Genomic DNA, 20,040 nt, shown 5'->3' on the forward strand with positions numbered 1-20,040 from the left:
AGAACAATTCCTGTTTATACTTTTACCAAGGTCATCATTTTACAAGAGAAGTTAGCTTTGTGTACTCTGCAAAATCTCTCCAAGATCAACAAACACTATTCTTCAACCCTAACCCTTCCCCAGACTATCAAAAAAATATAGTGCTAATAGATGCCAGGTATTGTGCAGTGAACAAAGGAATAAGCACTGTGAACAAAGGAATAAGCACTGTGATCTCTGATATCAAGAACCTTATAACTTAATTGGAGAATAAGAGAGGGCAGCCTTTAGGTTAGAGGCACCAGAGCACGCGGGACCCTGGATGGTTCAGTTGGCATTAAGTGTCTCTTGATTGAAACCCCATCCTTGGAATGTGCCCATTTACTCTGGTGGTGAGGTCACAGCATACCTAACAAAGGGTGTCATTGCTGAGAATAACAAGGCAGCACCACCAGGCGTCGGTGCCAGCGAAAGCCTGAAATACGACTCATGAGTGGCAAAGTCACAATTCCAAGTTACATTGCCTTCTTCTGCTTCCTTGGCCTCTAACTCTGCCTCTTACTGCTTTGTGACCTTGGGTGAGTTACTTCAATTCTTTGAGGCACGGTCTTTCTATCTATAAAATGGGAATAGGATATTCATTCCTACCTCACAGTATTATGCAGGTTAAATGACATAAGACTATCAAGCACTTACCACAATATTCAATAAAAGTAAATTTTATTGTTATTAATAATAAAAATGAGTCTGTCGCCCAGCCCTCTTGCATAGCATGAGCTCTCCATGTGACTGGAGTGTGGGTCCAAGCGCATATATATACTCAGCATGTATAAAATCCATACTGTTGTTTATCAGACCTTAGTAATGTGGTCTCCCTTTTAAAGGAGAAAAAGTTATTATGAAACTTCAGTGTTGACATGGAAACCCTGGTGGTGTAGTGGTTAAGAGTTCAGCTGCTAACCAAAAGGTTGGGAGTTCAAATCCACCAGGCATTCCTTGGAAACCCTGTGGAGCAGTTCTACTCTGTCGTATAGGGTCGCTATGAGTTGGAATCGACTCGACAGCAAGGTTTTGTTTTTTTTTTTAGTGTTTTTAGTGTTGACAGATTGTTTTGATGTTGTTTAAGTATGCCAATCAAGATTCATTGGTAATTAGTGGTGATTGGAATGCAAAAGAAGGATCAATATTTGGAAAATGTGGCCTTGGTGATAGAAATGACACGGGAAATCACACACGGTAGAATTTTGCAAGACCAAGGACCTATTCATTGGAAATACCTTTTTCAATAACATAAACAGTGACTGTACACGTGGACCTCACCAGATGGAATACACAGGAATCAAATCAACTACATCTGTGGAAAGAGACCATGGAGAAACTCAATATTATCAGTCAGAATAAGGCCAGGGGCTGACTGCAGAACAGACCATCAATTGCTCATATGCAAGTTCAAGTTAAAGCTGAATTAAATTAAAACAAGTCCATGAGAGCCAAAATACGACCTTGAGTATATCCCACCTGAATTTAGAGACCATCTCAAGAATAGATTTTACGCATTGAACACTAATGACTGAAGATCTGACTAGTTGTGGGATGACATCAAGGACAACATATATGAAGAAAGCAAAAGGTCAGTAAAAAGACAGGAAAGAAAGAAAAGACCAAAATGGAAGTCAGAAGAGACTCTGAAACTTGTTCTTGAACAGAGAGTAGCTAAAGTGAATGTAAGAAATGATGAAATAAAATTGCTGAACAAAAGATTTCACAAGGGCGACTTCAGAAGACAGAGTAAAGTATTATAATGAAAGGTTCAAAGACCTGGAGTTAGAAAACCAAAAGGGAAGAACACACTCAGCATTTCTCAAGCTAAAAGAACTGAAGAAAAAATTCAAGCCTCGAGTTGCAATATTGAAGGATTCTACAGGGAAAATACTGAACGATGCAGGAAGAATCAAAAGAAGATGGAAGGAATACAGAGAGTCGCTGTACCAAAAACAGAATTTGTCGATGTTCAACCGTTTCGGGAGGTAGCATATGATCAACAACTGATGGTACTGCAGGAAGAAGTCTAAGCTGCACTGAAGGCATTGATGAAAAATAAGGTTCCAGGAATTGACAGAGTACCAATTGTGGTGTTTCAACAAATGGGTGCAAAACTGGAAGCACTCGCTAGTCTATGCCAAGAAATTTGAAAGACAGCTATCAAGAGATCCATATCTGTGATTATTCCAAAGAAACATGATCCATCAGAACGCAGAAATTATCAAACGTTATGATTAATATCATACACAAGTAAAATTTTGCTGAAGATAATTCAAAAACAGTTGTAGCAAAACATCGACAGAGAACTGCCAAAAATTCAATCTGGATTCAGAAGAAAACATGGAACAAGAAATATCGTTGCTGATGTCAGATGGATCTTGCCTGAAAGCAGAGAATACCAGAAAGATGTTTACCTGTGTTTTATTGACTATGCAAAGGCATGCAACTGTGTGGATCATAAAAAATTATGGATAATGTTGCAAAGAGTGAGAATTCCAGAACAGTTAATTGTGCTCATGAGGAACCTCTACATAGAACAACATAGAGGCAGCTGTTCAAACAGAACAAGGGGATACTGCATGGTTTAAAATCAGAAAAGGTGTGTGTCAGTGTTGTATCCTTTCACCATATTTGTTCAATCTGTATGCTGAGCAGATAATCTGGGAAGCTGGACTATATGAAAAGAATCCAGCATCAGGATTGGAGGAAGACTTGTTAACAACCTGAGATACAGATGACACAACCTTGCTTGTTGAAAGTGAAGAGGATGGGAAACACTTACTGATGAAGATCAAAGACTACAGCCTTTAGTATGGATTCCACCTCAACATAAAGAAAGCAAAAATCCTCACAAATGGACCAATAATGATGATCCTCATGATAAACAGAGAAAAGATTAAAGTTGTCAAGGATTTCATTTTACTTGGATCCATAATCAACACCCGTAGAAGCAGCAGCCAAGAAATCAAATGACGTATTGGATCAGGCAAATCTGCTGCAAAAAGGTGTCACTTTTGGACTAAGGTGGGCATGACCCAAGTCATGGTATTTTTAATGGCCTCGTATGCATGGGAAAGCTAGGCAATTATTGAAGAAGAATTGATACATTTGAATTATGATGTTGGTGAAGAATATTGAATATACTGTGGACTGCCAGAGGAATGAGCAAGTCTGTCTTGGAAGAAGTACAGCCAGCATGCTCCTTAGAAGCAAGGATGGCACAACTACATCTCACATACTTTGGACATGTTATCAGGGGGAGCAGTACCTGGAGAAGGACATCATGCTTGGTAAAGTAGAGGGTCAGTGAAAAAGAGGAAGACCCTCAAGGGGATGGATTGACATAGTGGTTGCAACAATGGGCTCAAACATAGCAATGATTGTGAGGATGGCGCAGGACTGGGCAGTGTTTTGTTCTATTGTACATAGGGTTGCTATGACTCAGAGCTGACTAGGTGGCACCTAACAATAACAGATACATATAAACATAATTACCTTCTTATGCTTATTGTTCTTTCCCAACTCTGAAAGCAAAACAAATGGACAAGGCACAAATACAGGTATAAAATAAACAAAAGAAGAGTTGATTTCAGTTCATTTTCAGTAGTAGACAATGCCGGTTTCTTGAGGTAGCATCACGAACATGGCATGGAGCCTGTGGCACTGATTCTGTCAAGAGTGCTTGGCACATCTTCCCTGGGTGATTCAGTGACTTGCTTTTCCCACCAGGTGAAGCCTTTTGTTCTTGTGGCACAAATGCCTTATTTACATATTGGCCGGCCCCCTCTGTTCTTTTCTCATTAGCCCCTGACATGGAGCGCAGCATGACCTAGCTGCAAAGTGATTGCAAACACAAACGCAAACATGGGCTTCCTTTTCCTGTGGCGGGACCTGATTATAATGTATTGTTTTTGTTGACAGGTAATGTCCAGTCAATCCTGACTTATAGCAACCCCATGTGTTACAGAGTAGAACTGCCCCATAGGGTTTCTTTGAGTTAGCAGCTAAGCGCTTACCTGATAATCTGGAAGCTGAAACTGCTGTAAAAAATATGTTAAGAAAAAATTAAATATGTGTTTTAGAGCAGCTTCAGGTTCATAGAAAAATTGTGCCGAAACTACTGAGAGTTCCCATATACACTTTTCCCTGTTGAGCACTGTTTCTCCTATTTTTAACATCTTGCATTCATGTGGTACATCTGTCATAATCGATGAACCAAAGTCTATAGTTTACATTAGGATTCACCCTTGTTTTGTACAATCCTATGGTTTTTTATTTTTGATAATATTTTATTGTGTTTTTTGTGACAGTTTACACAGCAAGTTAGGTTCCCATTTGACAATTTCTACATAACTTGTTCAGTGACATTAGTTACATTTTCCACAATGTATCAGCATTCTTTTTAATTGTGTTCTGGGTGTTCCATTTCTACTACTCTAGTTTCCCTGCCCCCTTATCTTCTCATCCTGGCTTTAACGTAAATATTGACCTTTTGGTCTCATACAGATGGTTATTTAGCAGAGCACCGTTCTTCCAGGTATTATCCTTTATTTTATGTGCCACTCTGCTAGTTCACTAAAAGGTGGTCTCCAAGCATAGTTTCGGTTCAAGGTTTAAAGAGTGAATTAGGCGACAGTCTCAGGAAGTCCTCTGGTCTCAACTGGTCCAGTTAGTCTGGACTTTTTTCTTTCTTTTTTTTTAAAGAATTTGAGTTTTTGTTCAATATTTTTCTCCCGTTTTGTCTGGGACCATCTATTGCGAGCCTGACCAGAATGGTCAGTGGTGGTAGCTGAGTACTATCTCAATCTTCTGGTCTCAGGGTAGATGAGGCCGTGGCTCTAGTAGGCTATTGGCCCTGTGGATTTCTTTCTTCTCTGAGATTTTGGTTACCTTTGTACTCTCTTGCTCCTGACGACTCGCATCTTAGATGGCCACGTGCAAGCTTTGAAGACCCCAGACGCTACTTACTAGGATGCAGACCTTGAGCTTTGTGAACTATAGTATGCCAATGGACTGAGTTGCCCCATGAGACTATGGTCCTAAGCCTTCAAACCCCGAAAACCAATCTCAGAAGTTGTTTGGTTATGTCGGAGGAGTATCTGTAGCTGTGTCTTCAGTGAATACTCTTGTCACTCGGTATCCGCAGGGGATTGGTTCTAGGACCCCTGCGAATACCAAAATCTGGAGATGCTCAAGTCCCTTGTATAAAATGGCGTAGTATTTGCATATAACCTAGGCACATCCTCCCTTATACTTTGAATCATCTCTAGATTACTTATAATACCTAATACAAGGTAAATGCTATGTAAATAGTTGTAAAGTGCCCTGTGAATAGCACTTTTCACTCCCTCTTAGCCTTTGAGGGATGGCTTTGACCATTTAATTGTTTTTTAGGAGCCATTTTTTTCACAGAAACAAAAGGTGCACACAGCACAAGTAACGCCACTGGAGGCAAACAATGCTCAAACAACGTGTGATGGAGGGAGTCTGAGGATCTGTGAAATGGTGGGAGGCTACAGCAGGGTGTGCGTACACGTCACTTCATTCACGTGGATTCAGCAGAGTGCTTGGCATGCGGCAAATTCAAGTTTTGTTTTTTGAATCTGCTCAAGGTCAGACCCTGGCCCAGCTAAGGTGCCTGCATTCTCGGTTGTGCACTGTGGAGGCGGTTGTTATGGCTTGAGGTGGTGTGAGCACTTGGTGTTCACGTCAGTAAGCGTCAGCAGAATTACCCTGCAGAATGAATGACATCCTGACATCCTGAAATGTGTTAGCTGTCAGTAGCTATCAAAGGTGACTTAACGGATAGACGTGCTGGAAGGAATGGTTTATATGGCCCACCTGAATGCTGGGGACTCAGCCAGTTGCTGCACCGTTAGGATCAATCTCATTTATGTCAAGCTGCACTCGCTGGCAGAAGGATTAGCCAGTAGATTAAGTTGCTACTTTTCCTCTTCACTCCCACCTCCGTTATCAAAGTAATGCTTTCTCACTGTGAAAAATATGAAAATACATAAGAGAGAAAAAGAAAGGAACGAGGAAGAGAGAGAAAAAGCAAGGGAGAGAAGAAAGGAAGGAGGGAGAGGAGAGCTATATTTGGAGGAGAGAGGTCTTTATGTAATTGAGATCATACAATGTAAGATACAATATAAGATAATTTTATATCCTGCTTTTTTGCTTAGGAAATCCTGGTGGCGTAGTGGTTAAGAGCTATGGCTGCTAACCAGAAGGTCAGCAGTTCGAATCCACCAGGTGCTTCTCGGTAACTCTGTGGGGCAGTTCCAGTCTGTCCCATAGGGTCGCTATGAGTTGGTATCGACTTGATGGCAACGGGCTTTTGCCTAACATAATGTGTAAAGCTTTTACCCCTGAAGCTTAAAGCCCTTTGAAAAGAACCTTTTAGATATTCTTTCACCAGGCATTTAGGTTGTTTTCAGTTTTCCACTGATACAAATAATGATTCTGCAGACATCCTGGTTCATTATCTTTGTCTCTATTTCGAACATCTATTTTCCTCCTTAAGAGGTATTTCTGGAAGTAGAAGCCTGTGGCAAAAGGTATGAACAGTTTAAAGGCTTTCTTGTTCTCTGTATGTGGCCACATGGCTTCCCAGAAAAGTTGTATCAGTTTACACTTTTCTTCAGCATCGATGGAGAGTGTCTGCCCTACCGCACCTTTAAACAGCACACTGAGTACACTTTACCAAGTTGGAAAAAAGTAAAAGAGCAATGTGTTATTTTTATCTACATTTCTGTGATTACTAGTAAGGATGAATGATATTTTAATTTTGGAGGGAGCGTAACTTGTATGACTTTTTTTGTGAAATGTCTACTTAATCAGGCTTTGGGTGTTTTCTTAGAGATTTCTGTGATCTGTTCATGTATTAAGGAGATTAATCCTTTGTCATATTTATTTCGAATTTTTAACCAGTTTGTGATTTGCCATTGGTTATGGTTGGTAATAACTTTATTGAGATATAATTCACATGTCATACAATTCACTCATGTGTTCACTCAATTTAAAGGCTTTTAGTATAGTCACAAATTTGTGCAACCATCACCACAATCAATTTTAGAATATTTTAATCACCTCAGAAAGAAATTCTATTCCCTTTAGCTATTACCCCTTCTACTCATCCCCTCCCAACCCCAGCCCTGAAAAAAAAAAAAACCTATTGCCACTGAGTCGGAATATCGACCCTATAGGACAGAGTAGAACCGCCCTATAGAGTTTCCAAGGAGTGCCTGGTAGATTTGAACTGCCAGTCCTTTGTTTAGCAGCCATAGCATTTAACCACTATACCACCAGGGTTTCCCCCAGCCCCAAGTAACCACTAATCTACTTTCTGTCTGTATAGGTTTTCCTAGTCTAGCCATTTCATATAAGCACCATCATATAATATGTCGTCTGTGGTTTCTGGTTTCTTTCACTTAACATGTTTTCATGGTTCATCTATATTGTAGCATGTATCAGCATTTCATTCCTTTTTATTTCTTGAATAATATTCCATTGTATGGACATAGCACATTTAGTTTGTCTATTCATCTGTTGATGGACATTTTGGTTATTTCCATCTTTTGGCTATTATGAATAATCCTGCTATAAACATTTGTATTTTGTTTTTAGTTTGTCGTGGTTTACTTAAGTTTTAAATTCATGTCATTGAATCTATTGCTTGTTTAGATTGTCCTTTCTTGAGCTGTTTCAGATGAACAAATCTTTTCCCAAGCCAGTGGTAAAATGTTCACTCATATTTTCATGTTTTTAAATTTGTTTTATTTTTATTTTGCATTTCAATCTATGATACATCTAAATTTTATTTTGAAGTGTATGAGAATTAGGAAGAATCCAAATAGTCCCCTCCTCCCCACTTCTCCACCCTATTAGCTAATATTTTTCCAGCACCATCTGCTGAGTCATCTTTCTCACCAACCATCCTTCATTTTGTACTGATTTGTAATGCTTTCTTTCTCACATACTAAGTTTTTATGGAAATGAAACTTTCTTTTTGAACTTTCAGTTATACTTGCTCTGTCCATTCTGTTCAATTTTTTATAATCTTATTATAAAATTGGACTACCTTTCACTATTTTTTAAAACTTTGCTAGACATAATACCTCTATAAATGGAGTTTTCCTAGACAGGAAAAGTGAATATTATAAAGAAGCACATTGTTCCAAATAAATCCACTACAATGACAGGTATATGGCTTATACTCTAAAGTTTATTTGAAAACTGAGGAGTTTTTTTTTTTTTTCGTGGTTATTGATTTAGTTGGATTTCTACTTATTTTGAGACAATTATGATAATTTATATTTTTCTATAAAAATTGCATTGAGATTTTCAAAATTCTTAGTATAAAGTTTTTCATACCAATCCTTTTCTAAAGTCTTTTGCATAGCTGTAGTTATCTTTCCTTTCTCACTTGGCTTATTTTTGTATTTTCTCTTTTTTTTTCTTAGTTACATTTACTAGAACTTTGATTCCTTGACCAGCAGACTAATGGGTCAGTAATTTGGGAGAAATAAAGGGTTTTTCTTTTTTGAAGCAATGGTAGACTGCTCTTTGAGTCCATTCCAAGGAGATAATATTTGTGTAATAAATTAGAATGGTTAGCAAGAATTGGTGCCTGGCACTTCTGCCACTCAGGATAATTTCTAAACAATTCTGGAACAGGAAGTAGTTCCAGGGAGTGCCTTTCTGTTGTAAGTAACTGGATGTTTTAAGTTGATGAGGTTATTTTCTTATCCAGGAAGAACTTTGGACACTAAAAAATGGGATGTCCAGGCATCAGTATTAAGAAATGGAAATTTGATGTGATATTCTATAAGCATCAAGAAGAAGAATATTAATTATTCCTGGTCTTTTTGGTTCTTTCCTTCGTGGAATCCTGTGTTGGGTGGGAGTTGCTTGGGTGGCATGTATAGCTCTGTCCATAGGGATGGGCTCTGACCATCTTAGGAAAGGGCAGATACAGCAGAGAAAATGACAGACCAGGTGATTTAGCTTGGAGAGTAGGGAGATGGAGAGACTACCGTAGTTAGCCTCTGCAGGGGGATAATTAGCACCAAGTGAGGCAAAGCCAGTAGAACTGGAGAGGAAAGGAGAGATAATGAGCAGATTGATGGCTGCGATGCCTACCTAAAAACCATATTATCCTCCTTGGAACTCCCAGAGTCCTTTGCCCCATCTCTTAGCACTAGATTCTGCTGGCTTACTGTCATGCAAACAAGGTCAGATGGCCTGGCAGCACTCCACCAGGCCTTCTGGAATTTCACGTCTTGGGAGAAATCATGGAAAGGGCAAAAGCAGCAGGAGTTTGTTCCCCAGTGCCCATCATACTCTGTGGACATCAGAGCCAGGTGTCAGGCTGTGGGACAGGACTCCGGCCTGAAGCTGTGGGGCTTCTAAGCTGCATGACTGGGGAAGCACCAGCCCCTCCCTTGGCCTGAGCAGGACACTGGGGGTCCATCCATGCCTCACAGTTACAGCAGCAGAATGTGGTGGTACTTTGGCTCTCAGCCCTGTTCCCCAACTCAGCACTCATGGTCATGGGAACACAGCCTTTCTCCTGGCATAGCCTACAGCCTGGGTGCAAGCCTGTGGTGATGGCTTTTGAGGGGGCCTGATCCACCACCTCAGCATTCTGAACTGGAGGAGTGTTTGCTACCTGTTCTGCAGGAAGCCACTTCCTCCCCAGGAGGCCAGCCTGTAGGAATCAATCAAACTAACTGTTACCTCTCACCTGCCCCGCACTTTTAGATCATGGGCTCTTTGAAAGCAGGATTGATGCTTGATCCATCCTCGTGTCTCCTCAGTGCCTGACACGTTTGACTGATTGTCTATAAATGATTTAGGAATGAACAAGAGAGAGCTCCGAAAAAGACCTGGATGATGCTTCTCTCTCCTCTTACCTATCTTAAACGTTTTGGAGTCCTGTCTTTCTTTGAGGATCTGATGAAAGTTTTGGACTATTTCTCTGGAAAAGTATAGGTGTGCACATGCGTCGTCCCCCCCCCCACACACATACACACATACAGCCTTGCACACAACCTCAGGGTTAGGCCTATCAATCGCTGGACCCTGGTTAAGGGCCCCTGCCTTAGTATAGAGTCTTAAAAGCTTGTGAGCCGCCATCTAAGACACTCTACTGGTCCCACCCCGTCTGGAGCAAGGGAGAGTGAAGACACAAAGACACAAGGGGGAGATTAGTCCAAAGGGCTAATGGACTGCAATTACCACAGCCTCCACCAGACTGGGTCCAGCACATCTAGATGGTGCCTGGCTACCACCACCAACTGCTCTGACAGAGATCACAATAGAGGATCCTGGATAGAACTGGAGAAAAATGTAGAGCAATTCAAACTTACCAAAAAAGACCAGATTTACTGGTCTGACAGACTGAAGAAACCCGAAGAGTATGGCCCCCGGACACCCTTTTAACTCAGTACTGAAGTCACTCCTGAGGTTCATCCTTCAGCCAAAGATTAGACAGGCCCATAAAACAAACATTAAGACAGTAGGCTCGACCATGTATACGAGACTAAATTGGCACATCAGCTCAGGGGCAAGGATGAGAAGGCAGGAGGGGACAGAAAAGCTGGTAATGAGGAACCCAAGGTCGAGAAGGGGAGAGTGTTGACATGTTGTGAGGTTGGCAACCAATGTCACAAAACAATATGTGTATTAATTGTTTAATGAGAAACTAATTTGCTCTGTAAACCTTCACCTAAAGCGCGCACACACACACACACTCAGAGAGACAAAAAGAGCCCCTGCCTTAGGCCTCTGGTGAGTTTCAGTTATACTGTCTCAGCATCATCTCATTCACCCCCTCCTCAGCTTCTCTGAATCTGTATGTGCTCTAATCTTTCCACAGTAGAGGTGTTGGCCATGTAGTGATGTGGAACCTGGCTAGACGGATTTTAGGTTTGTGAAAAATGATTGCTTTTCACTGTTGCTCCCAGAGGGAGTGCTTTGGTCAGTCATGACCCCAAAGTCTAATGGCTTCCTGGACAGCACAGGTTTTACCTGATGTTCACAGATGACCTTTAAATAGATAGCCCCTTCGTGACCTCACCTGCAGAGAAGGGGCCTCTTTTCCCCACAACCACCAAACCCAGCCCTGAGGGAAAACTGGAGATAAAGCTTCCGGAAGCCTACTGGTTGAGACTAGACTTGCCAGCCTCAGACAGCAGCCTGCCTCAGATTTTTTGGCCTTCCTTTCCACGAGTCATCCTCTTGCTGTCACCCTACCCCTGTGACCTACATGGTGGTTGACTTTTTCCCGTTAGGTCCTCTTTCATGCTTTCCCAAGTCACTTCCATCAATTTGTATTTGTTTGATATTCAAATCCATGTCCTATTTGGCAACATTTCGGGCTTTCATGGAGTGAAACATGTCTACTAGTTCTCCTTCCTTTAGTTACCATTCAGTGGTGTCCTCTCTTCCGTAGATTCTGGCTGTGACTCAGTTACCGACACCGAGACTGAGGACGAGAAGGTCCTTCCCTACTCGAAGCAGCAGAACTTGCCACTGGAGAATTCACCTGGGAACCTGATGGTGGTGCAGCCAGACCGCGTCCGCTGTGGGGTAGGCACTCCATGGTGCTGGTAAATGACTGTCAGAACATAGGCTTTACAATGGACACATTCATTACAATAAAAGGAATGAGATTCTCGGGTTGCACGTCAGTGTAATCCCAGCTTTCCCTTAGGGTTTCCCTTGTACATTATCTACCTGGGAACCTTATTACCTAGGCCTTGGACATATGTAGCTCCTTTAAGTCAAAGTGAGATGAGCCAGGAATGTTTGTGTCATTAATCTAAGACTTCTATATCATGGATCAAAAAATAGAACATCTGGGAGACGCAAACATTAGTAGACATGCCAACCCTGGAGTTGGAGGCCTGGGTCTGTCCCCCCTGGCCTTCCCTACTGTGGGTTTCCACTATCCTTCCCTACTTCCCTAACTAGGGATTGCTTTCCCATCAACTGGCCACCAACCTGGCCATAGCTGGGTACCTTGAAGCTTGATGACTGAAACTCGCTGGCCAATATTACTTGTTAAAGGGATCAGATATGCATAGCATGACTAAGACTTTCAGGGGTGGGGGTGTGTGTTAACCAGTGACTTGAATGTGATGGGCCGGCTGATGTGTCACTGTCAGTTAAATCCCACTGTAGTATTTATAGTTTTTTCATTATATTTCCTTCCCTAATCAGAAATGTGTGATGTTTATACTAACTCAGAGCAGCAATAATGCTTCCCTCATGGCTGTAAGTCCTTCACTGAGTTTGCCCCCACGGGTTCCTTGTAGTCGGAGGAGTGGTGCCTTGGGGACAGGAAGCACTGGCTTCCTTGCACTTGTGAGTGGTTTTCTGCAGCCTGAGGCTATGAGGCATTGGGCAAGGACTCCCCACATGGGGGTTGCAAATTGCTGCTTTGGGCTGGGTTTGACACATAGACATATTTGGACTGCAGTGTTTTTAAAAATGAGGCATAAAGATCCGTATTTCCAGCTTACTTTAAGTCAGAATCTGCCAATATCTGACCTGAGACTGGGGCCGAGCAGCCCCTTGGATGGAACGTGTGTTCACCAGTCCGCTGGTCCTTACCATTCCTTTTTCCTTATACTTAGTCATCATTCCTTTTCCTTACTGGCCATTGCTACTTCCTGCTGTCCCCTTCTCCCTGCCCCCCAGATGAGGCTGTTGGGTATCTGTGGGTGAAGGGGCTTGGAACCAAAGACTGAGTCCCTTCACATGCCTCTCTGATTTTCTAGGGTTTCTCTCCTCCTGACCTGGCTTCCCATTAACCCAGGGCTCTCTTGTTGCCTGTTCTAGGTCTCCAGGCCCTGGGGCAGCTGGGCTGGGCTTGGGTTCTGGCTGCTGGTAGGGGAGAGGCACTCATTCTATCTAGCTCCCACAGGCTTCCTGGGAGAAGGAGCAGGTGGGACAGGGTTGGGCCTGTGTCAGGAGTGACATACGCGGTTGCAGCCTCATCAGGCTCCATCAGCCAGGATCACACAACCTCCTTCACCTGGTGTTAAATCCCAGCTAACCACACCCTCCTCATGGTGCTTGTCATGGAGCGCTACTATGAGGACTTTAGAGCAGAATCTTAGGATGACCATCTGGGAATTAGCTAAGGCCAGAAATCTCCCTTTTCCTGTTTTTTGGAGGGCCTAGCTTTACCAGTTCAAAACTGAGAAGACTACTTTTGAGCTTAGTCAGCACAATAAAACAAGATAATTCCATTTGGCAGGCTCAGCAAGAGATCCTAAAAGCAAGGTAAAATAGCCAAATAGCTTAATGCCTTGGTGCTTATGTCTTCAAAATTTTGGTATGGAGAATTAATTCCCCAATAAGTTATTTTTACCCAGCCAGGAGCAGCAAAAGGAGCTGGGCCCAAGAGGGCTTCTCTCAGCCCCCGCTCACACTTTAAGGTGCAGAAGAATCACTTGAGGATCTTATTAATATGCAGACTATATTCAGCAGGTTTAGGGTGGGGCCTGAGATTCTGTATTTCTAATGAGATCCCAGGAGATGCCAATGCTACTGGTCCTTTGGCCACACTTTGAGGAACAAGTCTAGTCTAGAACAGTGCTTTATCTGTGGTGAGGAACTTTTTTTTTTTTTTAATTTCCAATTCTGCCATGGCCTAATCCCAGTGGGGCAGATCTACTCTGTCCTGTAGGGCTGCTATGAGTCAGAATTGATTCAACGGCAACAGGTTTTTTTTTTTTAATTTTTTTGGTTTATAGACTAATGCTTTTATAAAATACAATAATAATAAAAAAAGAATTGGTATAAAAATTCCATAAAAAGACATATGAAATATAAGCCCCAGTTTTTTCTTGTTATCAGATTTAGCAGATATAAAATTACTCAATTCAGTTGCTATAAAGGTTTATAAATGTTTACTCTAGGGGTTTGTAACCTATCTCATTGGGACCAGTAGAAAACATTTTGCTGCCCAGCCTTGGACTGCAGACCCCACCCTGCCCTGGAGCACACACGTAGGTCTAGAGCACTGGGCCCAGCACCCTAACAGGGAATCTAGGAGGGTGAGGGGACAATGACCAGTCTCCCATTCCAGGCAGAAACTACGGTCTACATTATTGTGAAATGTAAGTTGGATGAGAGAGTGACGACAGAAGCAGAATTTTCTCCTGAGAATTCTCCCGCAGTACGGGTGGAAGCCACGCTGGAGAACGAGTACACCGTTTCAGTGAAGGCACCCAGTGAGTAGCCCCATTTGCCTCTGGATTAGGCATTGTATTAAGGAAGAGGCTCACTCTTGCTTTCTTTTTCCTTTCCTGTCTTTACTCAGCAGCTGAGAAAAGTGACACCAAGCTTTGGGTTTGGTCGACATGTTCTATTTACATGAAAAAGAAGTTGCAAAAACGGATATGCGTGATGGACAAGAACTTGACATATTATCACTTTTACCGTTATAAAGTTAATATATGAAAACACTTTTGAAATTAGAGAAGAGTAGGGAGGAAAAAAAAAAAAAGCCATCTGATACTTGACCACTCAGACATTTTTGCCTTGTTCTGAAAGTGTCTGTTACTTTGTATTCTATTTTTCCTTATATAATCTTATGTAATATTTATTCCTTCCTTCCCTCCTTACCTCCATGCTATTACATGGACTTGTAACTTTCCATTTCATAACATTTTTATTGCAGAAGTAATGTGTGCTCAATGCAGAAAGCTTGAATAATACAGTAGCCATAAAGGGAAATAAATAGAAAATTACTCATATACCCCCCCAAAGGAAATCACTGGTTTCTGTATGTTTCCGTATCTGTACACATAGCTTAATACTTTCTTGTTGCTCACTTTTGTTTCCTGGTAGTACACTGTGAGTATTTTCTCATGTTCATAAATATTCTTTTACAATGTGATGTTTAATGGTTGTAAGGTAATCAATCCATTGTATGGGTGGACCATAATTTACCTAACCAGCCCCTTGTGTTGGACCTGCATCTTATACCTGTACTTTTTAAAGCCTCAGTTGAATAGAAGTATCATCTTTTAATTTTCCATTTCCTCCTTGCCATACGTTTATATAATTTCTGATTTTCTTATTCCTTTTAATCATGATATAGTAAGTATCTCTGTGCATCAAGTTTTTTTTTGTTTGTTTTTCCTTTTGTATTAAGGATTATTTCCTCAGTATGGAATCGCTGAAATAGTGATAATTTTTAAGGCTCTTAGAAAATAGAGCTTAATTGCTTCCTGAAACAGTAATGTTATCAAGTATATTTGCTCTGCCATCACCAATACTTAGGCATTATTATTTTAAGTATATTTGCTAATTTGATAGTTTTTTTTTTAAAGTAGTTCATTGTTTTAATTTGCATTTCTTTGATTACCCGTGAGGTTGAATATTTTTCCATGTTCTGTACTTGTTGCATTTCCTCTTTTGTGAATCGAATCTTTGTGGTTGGTGTATTTTTAATTTTTTCTTTCCCTCTCAAAACCCCTTCCTGTGCCGTAGAATCCCGCCCTGGGGCTGAGCACTTAGTAATAACAGCAGCAGAACAAGTGAATCAATTTGATTCTCCCAAGGAGCCAGAAACACAAGTTCCGCCTCCCAGGATCTCTCCTACCTTCTGGCCACCACTGAACTTTCCTTCCTATTTACTGAGGCACTGGGTCTACAATAACAGATAAAACTCCTTCGAAAATTAAATTGTAGACACAGAGAGCTCAGAGTACTCCCGTGTACTGGTCTGCTTACCTTCCTCTTCCACCCTTACTTTGCTCCTCTGTCCCCCAGCTCTGTTCCAAGATCTTCCTTTCAGCCCCCAAGTAATTTCTTCACCATTAAAATGGAGCATGTATATCTACAAACACTTTTCCTTGAACCTCTGTTCTTCCTGGATACTTCTTTTTTTTTTTTTTTTTCCTTTAAGTCATGTTTCTCAAGCTTTAATTATTTCTTTATACCTTTATTATTTTCTTATTCGGTTACCCCATGTATCATAATTTGTTTAATATTTTTTACTTAAATTGACCAACTTTAAATTTTTTTAGTTTTGTCCTAAGCAATAATATATATGAAACCATGGGTTTGATAGACTATTTACATTTATTTTAATAAACTTAAGAATAAATAATAACTATTAAAAGAAACATGTTCTTCTGTGTACCACCCAAGCTCCCCTGCTAGCCAAGCCCAGTTCATACACCACACCTAGGGAAACGCAATGGAGAATGCCGTTAAGGGGAGGGGACGACCTGATCAGAACTGTGTTTTGAAGCCCCTTCATACCACCATCTCTGCCTCAGTCACCCTGGAGGTATCCCTTTCCCTTACTACTCCACACATCCAATCAGTTACCAAGTCCAATTGACCTTGTCTCACAACCAACTCATTATACCCCTCTTCTGTCTACTGCTTTTCTGGTTTAGGTTCTCATCATTTGTCTTATATACCATTTCAGTAATGTCCTGACCCATGGCTCACTGGGGACCTCATTTTTATGCTATCTTTTGTTCTGTTCAGACCTTTCGTCTGGGAATGTTTCTCTGAAGGTATATTCTGGGGACTTAGTGGTGTGTGAAACCACCATCAGCTATTATACTGACATGGAAGAAATTGGAACTTTATTGTCCAATGCTGCGAACCCTGTGGAGTTCATGTGTCAGGTAAGGATGTTGAAAGGAAACCTGAGATTTCTGGGCATGTAGTAGAAATGCTCATGGTCCATCAGCCTCCAATATGATGGATGGGAGATACATGGATTTCATATCTGACTATCTTCCCTTTTTTATTCAGGCCTTTAAAATTGTGCCCTACAACACAGAGACCCTTGATAAACTGCTAACCGAGTCCCTGAAGAACAACATCCCTGCAAGTGGACTGCACCTCTTTGGAATCAACCAGTTGGAAGAAGAAAATATGATGACAAGTAAGCCAACAGTCAAAACTCAGAAAACCGAGAAAGGGTTGATTTGAGCTTGCTGGTTTCAGCATCTAGTCATCCCATGCACATACTCTCTGCTGGCCCCTGCTCTACTGTTCATCTTTTCAGGACTCGTTGTCCACTGGGCAGCCAGAGATTCTTCAAAAATGCAGGTCTCAGTACTTCACCTCTTTGCTTAAAACCCTGTGTGGTTCCCACTTGCCTTCTAGACAAAGTCCAAACTCCTTAACCAGTCTACATTCCCTTCTCAAGGCGCCCCTGCTGCGCTTCTGCCCTCATCTCTCCCCATTCCCCTTCTTGGCTTCTGTGTTCTCTTCTGTGGAAGGTAAAACCATCTTTCACCTAACAAAAATGCTGCCGGTCTCTTGCCTCCTTGACTCTTGGGAATGCAGTATCTTCTTTCCCTCCCTGGTTGCCTTTCATCTGGCTAACTTCTCTTCACCTCCCTGCAGCAGCTTAGGGAGTGCTTTCTCAGGAAGGCTCTCTCAGAACCTTTGGTAGGTTTTATCCACCTGCTGTGGGCCCCCTCAGCATCTTGGGTGTCCTCTGTCTAGCACTTGTCAGCTTTGTCTGTCTGCTTTGCTAGGCTATAAGCTCAATTAAGGGTTGAGACTATGCCTGGGTGTCTGGCTCATTATAGGCTCTGTACAGGTACTTGTTTAATGAGGAAGAAGGCTCCTCTTGTGAACATGTGATATGCTGGGAACTGGGAGAGACCTAGTGCTGTGAGCAAGATGCCTGTTATGGGGCTTTCGTGGACATGCTGTTCCTTCACACTGTAGTTGTACTGCACAGATGGTTCCCAAGTCTCTGGTGACCTTCTGCCTGCGTTCCATCCTTTCGTAACCTAAGAGAACCATATGAATGAAGCTTCATTACCTTCTAGTCCTTCTCCTGGGGGCCTTTTCTTTCTTGTTGCCGCTCCCCATTTTCCTACTGTGGAATGCCCTGCATCATTTCCAGCAGGTGTTAATATTCTCTGTTTTTAAATCTGGAGCTCTGGGGAGAGCATGTCATAAGCCTGACATCATGGGTCTCTAGGGATACTTTCAGACCCTTTATCCTGAGGATCATACCCTGGTGAATAGGAAGCTGGTATTGTCATATTAAAAAAAAAAAATTGTTAGGGTTAGAAGTAAACTTCATGGGGGGAAGATTTGTCCCCCAACTCCACAACACAGATATGTCTGTTTTCTTGGTTGAGTTTAACTTGTCATAGCTAGATATTAGTAGTAAGGGATCCAGTGATTCTGAGGAGTTCTTTGTTTTCCATAAACATTCAAAACCTCTCCCAAGTAAGGACTTTGGTGAATACTATCTTATTAATCCTCCCAGATCTCTCTGAGTTAGTCTGTACATGTTTTTTTAGTTCAAAGCTACAGGCTACAGAAAGATTAAGTAACATACCCAGTATCACTTAGCATATCTTTATGAAGTTGGGGATAAGAGCCAAGAGATGGACTTCTTTCCCTTAATAAGCACAAAACAAGAATTTTAAAGTGCTCTGGCATTTGCAGAGAAGGTCAAAACATGATTCTTGACAGACTTTGTGGCTATTATTTTAGAGTTTAGAACACATCTTTAATTAATATTATTTCTTGGGATTCCCTGATCCTTTTGGAGAAAGAAGATATGATATTAATGATTAGATTTTCTTATTAATTAAAATATCATTTCCTCTGTCATCCGAAGATATGATCTTCAGTGGTGCCACTAAGAAAACTATCAAATGGCTGGTCAACCAGCCAACATGCAATGATTGTCTACTAGGTGTCATGGTAGGCTTGACAGCTTTGTCTCCAGGAACAAGGATAAACAAGAGATTATCTGTCCATTTAATTTTCTTTGGCAATTTTTCAGATCAGAGGGATGAGGAGCTGCCCACCTTGTTGCATTTTGCTGCAAAGTATGGACTGAAGAACCTCACTGCCTTGTTGCTCACCTGTCCAGGAGCCCTCCAGGCATATAGTGTGGCCAACAAGCACGGCCACTACCCCAACACAATTGCTGAGAAGCATGGTTTCAGGGACCTGCGGCAATTCATCGATGAGTATGTGGTAAGGTCGAGGTGGGAGTGGCCCCAGAATTGTAAATATACTATGTGATCTTAGGGCTGCATTTTCACCAAAGATATGGCCAGATTCCATCTCCAGGATGTCTTCATGTGCCTCTTCCGGCTATCACCAGTATGTGTAGGGTTAAGAGATGAGCTCTATAGTCAGATGGACCTGGGTTCAAACTTCTGCACCAATACTTGTTAGTCACATGACTTTGGGAAAGTCATTTATCCTCTCTTTTAGTTTCCTAATATGCAAAGGGAAGATAATAATAGCTCTACCCATAGGGTTCTCTTGATGATAAAAAGTAATAATGTATGTGAAGCACTGAGGTCCACCCACAAAGAATTTACAGAGACATTTATAGAGCAAATCAGCTAAAGGTAGAAGGTGATCCCCTTCCTATCCACCTTCAAGGCACTTTGGCCAGGTACTCCCAGTTACCTCATCCACCTTTAGGCCCAGGTGAGCTATGTTAGGATTGGTTTCTTCCTTAGCAGAGGCTACAATAAAGCTCAGCATCTGAGGAATCAAGGAGGCTAGTTATGAGGTTTTGCTTCCTGCTAGCAGCCTCCTCTTCATGACCCTCTGCTGGGTCTGACCTTAGACAGATATCCTCAGTGTGCCTGCTCATCTGATTTTGGACCCCAGCTCCTTCTTGGTCACTGACTTCTGGGTCTTCTCTGAGCTGGATCTCACGCCATGGTTAGATCTTATTCTATTCCCCAGTACTGCCTCCATTGTCTTGGAGGCAGCTGCTCTTCCCGGCTCCACCCCTTTCTGGTTTTCTCTGCCTTTATAGGCACACAGAGGGCAGGTAAGAATAGCTCAGCCTCTAATATAGGGTTATGGCCCTCAAAAGGAACAGTGAGTACCATCCAAGCCTGCTCTCTCTGCCTCCAGGTAGCAGTGAGCCTGACACCTCCCCCAGAAAACTTGTTCTGTGCTCCGTATTTGAAAATCTATAAGGTAGTGGCTCACTGAGGCACCTTCCTTTGGGTACCTTCCCAAAATTTGGGG

General features: G+C 41.8%; 1 protein-coding gene across 1 annotated transcript in view; it reads left to right on the top strand.

Moving 5' to 3' along the window:
- PIK3AP1 (phosphoinositide-3-kinase adaptor protein 1) overlaps positions 1-20,040 on the top strand; it is a 132,094-nt gene that overhangs the window by 55,243 nt on the left and 56,811 nt on the right. The window contains exons 3-7 of the mRNA XM_003408990.4: positions 11,477-11,613; positions 14,123-14,267; positions 16,543-16,685; positions 16,816-16,948; positions 18,824-19,020. Coding sequence (XP_003409038.3) covers positions 11,477-11,613; positions 14,123-14,267; positions 16,543-16,685; positions 16,816-16,948; positions 18,824-19,020 — 755 coding nt within the window. The remainder of the gene's footprint in view (positions 1-11,476; positions 11,614-14,122; positions 14,268-16,542; positions 16,686-16,815; positions 16,949-18,823; positions 19,021-20,040) is intronic.

The sequence above is a fragment of the Loxodonta africana genome, chromosome 16 (assembly GCF_030014295.1).
Source record: "Loxodonta africana isolate mLoxAfr1 chromosome 16, mLoxAfr1.hap2, whole genome shotgun sequence".
In the NCBI taxonomy this organism is placed as follows: domain Eukaryota; kingdom Metazoa; phylum Chordata; class Mammalia; order Proboscidea; family Elephantidae; genus Loxodonta; species Loxodonta africana.